Below are 8,537 nucleotides of genomic sequence, written 5' to 3'. Positions count from 1 at the left end.
AGGGACCCATCGAGGACAGTAGGGACCCATCGAGGACAGTAGGGACCCATCGAGGACAGTAGGGACCCATCGAGGACAGTACCTGAGAAGTAACTTACAGTAATACAAGATATACGAGTCAGGATGGGCACAAGTAGAGAATTTGGAAAGAGGAAAATGATCATACATGGAGCGAAGTGGCCCCAATATCGCCCCCCAATCCAGATCTCTACCGTACACTACTGCCGCCGTACCGAAACGCAGATCTGCAATTCTCGCGAACTAAGCCTTTCCTGCAGGAATGCGGAACAGCTAGTGTCATGCAGGTACGGAGTATGGTATCCAATTTCACGCCTGCAAAAGGACACCTCCGCTTTTAGCACAGCCTAGTTTGCGGAAGAGATCGCTGTGTCTGATATAACACGACATGGCGAAGGGGACAGCTTTTCCTGTTTCCAATTTGAGGGACAGGAGGGGGTTAATTTCCGTTCACAGCGCCTAGGTTTTGCCTGCACTTCTCCTTTGTCGAAGACGGGCTCAGATCAAAACATCCGCAGACAGGGGAAGAATGGCAAGGTAGCCAGACTATCAGCCACCGGCAAATTTGCAGAGCATGGGTACCCATAGGAGCTTCTGGGCGTCAGTTGGATCTGCAGTCATTTACGGGCGTGATATATAGATAAGTCCCTTGACCCGTAACCTTTACTGTGACCGCTACTTACATGGACGAAGAAGAGCCGTCATAATGTGATTGTTGTACCTACCAGCAACACAAATGAGCGAGAGGCCAGCAACCTGCTAACCATGCTCCAGATTCCCGCTTCCTCTTGTCCCCCTTCTCAATCCCGACCGGTCCGGACATTAAATGTGGGGAAGGTAGCACTCCACCCGCAAGGCTCCGCCTCCGTAGCCGCATCTCGTACCGTGATTGGCGGGGTCGGTATCAAGCTCGATCCCCTATGAAGTAGTTGCTATGAAGTCATGTTAATACAACATGCACCACCAAAGGGACCCGATGATGGCATACCTGCAAGAAGAAAACGAGTCGCGCAATGAGGGTCTTAGATCCCACAGAAATATGCAGCTGTGATTTTTTCGAATTCCCCTCTCCTGCTCTCTCTTTTCTGTCTCAGAATAATCCACTATTGACATCCTCAAAGCAGCTACTTGAAAAACATCTCGGTCACAATGTCCTCGTACGTTTCTCAGTCTGACACACTGACACCTTGACTTCACCCATGACACAGTACATCGTCCAAACTGCGTGACTAGCGTCTTCATCATCTGCAGAGGCACATCCGGCAGCGACGAGAAGATCTCCGCAACCAAGATCCAGCCCTTGGACTCGGAGGTTAAAGCGAATCTACCTCACGACCAGAGCTCTGGCGGTGCAGCTGGCCACAAATCGAAGCATCAATCAGAGTCGGATTGATCCCCTGGGTGGCGCCGGTACGTGCACGCACGCCCTTCAGAGCATTTCCCCCCGAATATGGTTGAGGGAAGAAACTTGGAGAAAACACGTTGCAGTACACTGACACAAGAGATTTGGATGGTATCCTCCAGGCCAATACCAGCACACAGCACCTCATGCCGACTCTCAAGTCTCGGTCGGGAGAGATGAGACGATCCAGGGAACCAAGATTGAGCCTCTAGAAGGCAAGGGAAATCAAGGGACAAGAAAGAACGCTGGCCTCGACGACGAGACAGTGGACGCGGCCAGAATCAATCCAGAGGGTAGTGTCAGAGAAGAGCAGCCTCCAGCTTGATGGCCATCCATTCAATGGTGTTAATATCGGCAAACATCCTGCTCGACTGGCTCGTGTCATGTCGGACAGAGAGATCGTCCAGATTGAAATACTGTGGATAGAGATACGAATTACTTCTGCCAGTGCTCTATCAAATTGATCCACAGGGTTCAATTGGCCAGTGTTCCGGGATAGACACAATGCCTGCTATCCTGCCTCCCAACCCATCGCACGTTTATCCCAAGGCCCATTTCGCGATCGACACTCTCAGTTACAGCCGCAATCAACGTAAACACGAATAGACCACGCGCATTACTCCTTCAAATCGCCAGGCGTCGGCTCAGTGCTAATGGCGCCGAGGGATTTTGCATCCGCCTTCTTCCCTTCAGCTAGTTTGAGGACCTCAGGAAGTAGCGTCGTCGATGGCCACTGTACCTCGCCTTTCAAGATCTGCGCTGCGCTAATATTCGACCCGTACGACTCGGCATTGATAGCGGCTTTCTCCTTGATGATGGTGCCATCCACTGTCAAGCCACCATAGATTCCGCGCGATTTGGTGTATGTCCAGATCGGTTTGACATCTTTCGTGCTGATGTCGGCGGTGCCGCCCATGGGCCCAGCCGCCATTGAAGCGCCTGCGCCCAGGGTCATTTCGCTGTTCATGTAGGCGTCAATGGCTTCTTGTGTGTTGAGCACACACACGCAATCGTACATGTCCACGCCGTACACGACACCAAATCCGCCCGATCGGACCGAAAATGCAGACGGAGGAGACCAGGATCCATCAGGGAGACGTGCAACGACAACCCCAGAACCACCCGCACCCGCAAGGTACATGGCGGCCCGGAAGCCCGAAAATATGGCTAGACCCTTTGCATTCGCGATGACCTCTACGGGGATTCTACCTTTGTCTGTTGTTATGTCAGCCCTGAACACCCTCGCCATTCCGCTCTTCCTGAGATACACATACCGATGAAGCCCTTGAGAATTTGAGCTGCCTTGTTACACTCTTTCTTGAGACTTCCCGTCATGATGGAGGCGATTTTGACTCAGTTTTGAGAGGATACCTAGGTATGTTGCAGAGTATGTTGAAACTATTGGAGAACGCGTTGAAGAACAGGAGCTGAGCTTGATGTCTGAATATTGGATGATCGGTAACTAGAGACAGCAGACGTTGAAGATGCAATCTTTAAATTGGAGAATCCTGAAATGCCAGCGACGGAAACCAGCGATGTCATCATGCTTCGATGCCTTATTCATGGATCAAGGGTCTTAATATCGAATTGCAAGTGGTTTCAGCAGTTGATGTAAAGGGGCTAAACACCGTGTGTCCCGTTCGACTCGCCGCGTCATGACTGCAGAGGTCCGCTCAGTTGCTCCGCAAATGAACCAAGGAGTCAAGGAAATTGCGTATGCGCGTGAGGTCGGATTGCATTCAGGTGAAGTTTGGGTACCACGCGCCGAGGCGCAGCAGAGACACTGGCCTTCTGTGGCGGACCCAGGGCAGGGGAGGTATCTGAAATACTTAAATTGTTGTCTATAGGAGTGCCTCCAATCTCCCTCATCGCGAGTTAGAATATTATATCGGCACAGCCATGATGGTTGCTTTTCGAGCCAGTGAGCAGAAACATATCAGGGAAGTTAGTGGCAGAGAGGCGTATGGGCGGATGGGCAGATACGCAGATTCGGATGCGTATTCGGGAGACATTCCGTATTAGAATCTATATTGGGCAAGGTGGGGGCGAGCGGGGCTCTTTCATGACAATTAAAAGCCTTGTTTAGGGCAATTTTTGAAGAAACTAGTGCCCGCAAATTTTATTCCCGCTCCTCCATTCTTTGATTTGGCGCAAAGTGTGCCGCTCTTTGCAGCAGCGAATGTCCTTCCGATACCACCATACTAGTGACCGGTGGCAAGACCACAGGGTTGACGTCAATGAGGCAGTCGTCGACTGTCTGCAGCTGTCTTCCCTACTAATGCTCTGGCGGAATGTGAACATCTCGCTTTGCAGTCAGATTCGCTGGGGAATCAACCACCCTTTTCCAGTCCACCTTCAATGGAGATATCTTACTCCCTGTCCAGCGACATGTTCCTTGGACCCAACTGTTCCCAAATGGACAGCTATCAATAGTGGGTCAACGCTTTTTGATGACCTGGGATAAATTGCTCTAACACTAACACAAGGGGTATTGGTAAGAGGGCAGCAGAAACGTAGACGAGTCCTTCGTATTATACAAACTTGCTAGCAAAACCATGAGGTGAAATTCCTCGCAGAAACTGCCATACCCATCATAATACGCTGCTAAAAGACTAGGAAATCGGCCAGTCTCTAATCCCCGCACGACTCCATTTGCCTCGCTTGAAGTTAAGCATCCGCGAAAGCAGTCCTAAAATCGGCTACTTGTTTTCCTTCAACTCGCGATGTTGGTCCCTTATCTGGTATGGTGGAGGTTCTCTCAAAATGTACGGTGGGAGGTCTTCCATTGAGCGGCGGGCTGTGTTTTCGTCAATGTTTGATACGGTTTCGACCAAGCCGTGTCGTGAAGCTTCTTGAGCTCTCAAGGCTCGCTTCTTTTTCTTGTGGTCGCGAACCTTTTCGACGGTGAAGTAGATGGCTGCGCCAGTAGCGAGAACGAGAAAAACCATCGGGGCGAGGTAGCGAACCCTTGAAAGACTTGCAAGATTTGTGGATGAGCTGAGATGGTGATATGTGTTTGAGGATGTTCTGTTTTTCAGTGCGAGAATGAAGAATGGGCTTGAAGGCTCGACCTGAGGCTCTGAAATTGAGGCTTTTTGTGGACGATGATGGTAGTGTAAATGCCGAATGTCGAGGCCAGATCGGATGCTTTATAGCTATATCCTAGAGTTATCCATCTGCACTTCTTACGCAGAGTCAACAAACTTCTGGGTGTTGAGAAGCCGAGTTCCAGCAATGCCCGGTGGAGATTGTTGAATAGCGCGGGCTGTGATGGCCTTGTTCCCGGGTGATTTGACTTTCGTGCATCAGCATCGTCCGCCGGGGTATTTATCTTCCACTCTCAGCCTTCGCGTTTGCCTTCTTTTGCTTCGTACTCGCCTCGCCATGCGCACTGCCCGCATGCTAGATCTTCTCTGTACAAGAAACGCTAGTCAAAAGCCCAAGGCTGAAATCAAGTTTATGAAACACGTCAAGGCCGTCATTGAGCCAAAGGCGTTTGCGATGCAACGTCAAAACACCGCCGTCTTTCAGTCTCCATATCATGCCGAGGAATACCGCGAAAAACTTAAGTCCAGCCTTACCCTTGGAATTCTCCAAATGAATATCGCATTTGATCTACTTGGCACTGTATGCAGAGAATGAGGGTGCCAAGGTGTAGCCTTCATAACGGTGGTTCGCGCGAGCAAACTTTCATCTCGGCAATCGTGGCGTTTTCAAACCTTGAAATGACTTTCGAATGACAGTCGTCAGGGAGAATGGTTGCTAGTCCCTGCGCTTGGAACTGTCATAACCTGTGGGTCCATACTCCACAAATACGCCCCCGGTTAGCGAATACGCCCCTGGTCAATATAGTTGTGTCCGCCCAACTGCGGCACCGTCTAAATTGTCGGAATGATACTCAACAAGACTTTTCTAACGACTGATTCGTCGTTAGGGGCTACGCAACCTTGGAGATCTCGCCATTGGCGGAGAATTGGCTTAACTACATTCAACTGGGGGCGGTTCCAGAAGAATACGACGGAACGAGTTAACCCTTCCTCTTCAGATGAGAACTCCGGTTGTTGCCCTTGCTTCTATCCTTTCTCGCTTTGGTGTCAAGACCAAGAACGTCAACGTAGCTGCCATGGCACGCAAGGGACTGCGCTATAGTCCGATATTGCAATCAACACGAGTCAAAAGTCCCCATGACAGTCATTGCGAACACGGCCTACCGCACCAAGCATGTCGCTGTCATCTCCTGGGACGTCATAGCCCAAAACCCTGATATAGAAGTTGTGCTGTCTATCACTACGACTATATAAACCACTGACTTGACTGTCGTTGTCCGAACTGGTCCATGATCTAGGTCTCCAACAATCTTGGCAGATATCATTCTTTCACATTTAGAAATGGCCGCGACCACTGTCATAGCCTTGTTGGCTTTCTGGCAAGGTATCTCAGCTTCGCCTATCAAAGCCTCCCAAAGAACCCACGGATTCTGCAAAGAGTTGAATATTCCGGTGCTTGCTACTGCCGACACAGCCGTTTATGATCACCCAAAGATCGAGAGTAACATCGAAGCCAGAGCCTGGGCAATATATGCGGATACTTGGAGCACTCCCCAGGGCCCGAAGACACTCGTTCACAACACTACGACTTCTAAGACCTTCAATATCCATGCCCAACTGTGTGTCCCGAATGTTTCTGGGATGAAAAAGGACATCCTCCAGATTGCCACTCACGGCGCGCATTATGATGGAAGATATTGGGATCCTGAACTCGATCGGGAGAATCAGTCTTATGTTGAGGCATCGCTTAAGGCAGGATATTCAATTCTCACATATGATCGTTTGGGAGCTGGTCAATCGGATCACCCTGACGCATACAACGTGGTCCAAGCGCCTGTCGAGCTAGAGATACTTCGACAGCTGACCTTGATGGCGCGCAATGGCACCCTGTACAACATCGCAGGAAAGGGACAACCTGCCAATGCAGCATTCACAGGATTGGCAGCACCCAAAAAAATCGTCCATGTTGGCCACAGTTTCGGTTCCTTCCTCACCTCCGCACTAATTGCCAAGTATCCTGCCCTGACCGATGGAGTGATTATCACTGGCTACTTTTACGGCAAATATCTGGGAGCGCCTGGAATGGCTTCATGGGGCGTTGACTTTGCCGCCACGGCTTCTCCTCCATTCAATCGATCAGGTGGCTACGTCGTGTGTCAGAAGAGCGGCATCCAGAATCTCTTCTTCGGCGGCAATACCGACACCGCCTTCACCCCGGAGATGCTCGAGTACGGCGATTCCCTCAAGCAGCCAGTCCCGATTGGGGAGCTCGCCTCCGCTTATCATATCATAGGGCTTCAGGGCCCTGATCTCAAAGCGCCGGTCCAATTCTTCCTGGCCGAATTTGACTTTTATATCTGTGACGGCGACTGCAAGGGGGCATACGACCCGCAGGTTTTGAAGAACACCTACCCCAAAGCAGTTGTGGAGGACTATATTCAGCCGAACACTGGCCATGCCTTCCCGCTCCACAACAATGCCACCGCCGGCTACCAGGTCATGTTTGATTTCTTGGACAGAAATGGGGTATAATATACTGGAATCTGCTGTCATATGTGTAGCAGCACTTTGGTTGGATCGTTCGTTCTGTCAAGTTCCTTTCGAAACGGCGTCATCTACCTGGTGTCTTTCTCTTCCAAAGCCTAATTAGATGATGACAAAAGCTCTTACAATTGAATCTATCAGCCAACATCATCGAACGTGATATGGATTGATTCGGATTTCCCAATCTGGCCAATCTGGACCTCTGGCGCGTCGTTTCCGAGAGCTCTTAGTAACCAGTGGCATATTGTTCATTGCTGGGTGCTGTCAGAAAATGACATGCCCAACCTCCTTTGTTTTTGTGTTACCTCTGAACCTCTATGTATATAGATGGCCTGCCTCGCCTTTCTGTAGACAGTCCGCAAGTACAATCCTCTCAATCTCTAACAGGTGCCTGCTTATACCGGCTTTCATCGCCATCGGGTCCTCGCTGGCTTCTCGGCGTCTGCGAGCAGTCTGGTTGCTTGCGGAGAAGACCATTCAAGCATCAGCCCACCTGTTACCGCGATTGTACCGGCATGCCTACACGGACATAATTCGTTGGAGTCGAGGGATGAAGGACAACTGCCTAGTAGGATTATGGGGAATATCACCGAAGCCTGAGTCCCTTGGGCGAGATGGGTCCGACCGAGGCAATCCAGGTAGCATCTATCCGTCATTCTCTGGCACCGTATCGTTCCCTTTTCCTAGAGTGGAATGCTGATTACTCGGTAAGGGTGTTGAATCAAAGCCGCCCGCGTCCCCCTGTCCGCTGCTTACGAATTGACTTCAGACTAGAAGAGGTTTATTAGCTAAAGCTGGAGAAAATTCCAAATTGACATTTAGCGAAATCGGCGGGGCAGGGTCCAGGACCCGCCTCAGCCTTGCTCACCTAACCATAACGAGGCTAGTGATACTCAGCCACGAGGCCACCCAACCTGCCCCGTCGGATCCGAAGCCCGATGACTTCAGCCAAGGCTGTCCGCCCTATTGCCAAGGCCAATCGCAACGGGGCTACTGTGTGTCAGCCGATCGTTGTGGCCAATCATCTAGAAGAGCGAGAGTCCCATCTGAGCGCAGCTTCTACCTCCTTGTAGATGACTAAGATGGGCTCTGGAACGATGGGTATTAACAAAAGTCAGGGTCCTTGAGTTCTAACGCCCTTCGAGGGAGTACCCCGGCATCAGAGTCTCATGAACTTGTCTGACTCCATTACCCAGTAAAGCGCGCGGGCGTGAGATGCCCCTGAGAACACGGGAAGTTGAAGACTGGAGAGACATATACCAACAACTTTTCTTGAGCTACCAGCAATCATTCAGACAAATCCGTCCCAACAGACCATGGACCAAGGCTCATCATCATCGTCGTCGTCATCACCGACCTACTCCTTCCCGCCGGGGTTCCGGTCGAGGAGATCACATGCAAAATCTCGAAACGGCTGCACAACATGCAAGCAACGGAGGAAAAAAGTGAGTGAGGACATCACCGACTGCCATATCGGATATGCCAACTAAATAGCGGCAGTGTGACGAGAAGCGGCCTTCCTGTAC

The 8,537-nt window shown here is 50.8% G+C and overlaps 4 protein-coding genes across 4 annotated transcripts; 2 read left to right on the top strand and 2 right to left on the bottom strand.

Moving 5' to 3' along the window:
* Nucleotides 1-973: 973 nt before the first annotated feature.
* Z519_02739 (uncharacterized protein) lies at nucleotides 974-1,411 on the top strand (the record flags this gene model as incomplete). The annotated part of the gene is made up of 2 exons (XM_016760495.1): nucleotides 974-1,065; nucleotides 1,252-1,411. 2 exons carry the CDS (start codon nucleotides 974-976, stop codon nucleotides 1,409-1,411), a joined length of 252 nt encoding a protein of 83 aa, XP_016624016.1.
* A 625-nt stretch (nucleotides 1,412-2,036) lies between these two features.
* On the bottom strand, nucleotides 2,037-2,755 carry Z519_02738 (uncharacterized protein; the record flags this gene model as incomplete). Its single annotated transcript, XM_016760494.1, has 2 exons — nucleotides 2,037-2,635; nucleotides 2,695-2,755. The coding sequence occupies 2 exons, from the start codon at nucleotides 2,753-2,755 to the stop codon at nucleotides 2,037-2,039; spliced, it is 660 nt and encodes a 219-aa protein (XP_016624015.1).
* A 1,364-nt stretch (nucleotides 2,756-4,119) lies between these two features.
* Nucleotides 4,120-4,368, bottom strand: Z519_02737 (uncharacterized protein; the record flags this gene model as incomplete). Its single annotated transcript, XM_016760493.1, has 1 exon — nucleotides 4,120-4,368. The coding sequence occupies one exon, from the start codon at nucleotides 4,366-4,368 to the stop codon at nucleotides 4,120-4,122; it is 249 nt and encodes an 82-aa protein (XP_016624014.1).
* A 1,440-nt stretch (nucleotides 4,369-5,808) lies between these two features.
* Z519_02736 (uncharacterized protein) lies at nucleotides 5,809-6,999 on the top strand (the record flags this gene model as incomplete). The annotated part of the gene is made up of 1 exon (XM_016760492.1): nucleotides 5,809-6,999. The coding sequence occupies one exon, from the start codon at nucleotides 5,809-5,811 to the stop codon at nucleotides 6,997-6,999; it is 1,191 nt and encodes a 396-aa protein (XP_016624013.1).
* Between the last annotated feature and the right edge of the window lie 1,538 nt (nucleotides 7,000-8,537).

The sequence above is a fragment of the Cladophialophora bantiana genome (assembly GCF_000835475.1).
Source record: "Cladophialophora bantiana CBS 173.52 unplaced genomic scaffold supercont1.3, whole genome shotgun sequence".
Taxonomy (NCBI): domain Eukaryota; kingdom Fungi; phylum Ascomycota; class Eurotiomycetes; order Chaetothyriales; family Herpotrichiellaceae; genus Cladophialophora; species Cladophialophora bantiana.
The sequence above is the reverse complement of the archived record's forward strand: the minus strand, read 5'-3'. Positions and strand labels throughout refer to the sequence as shown.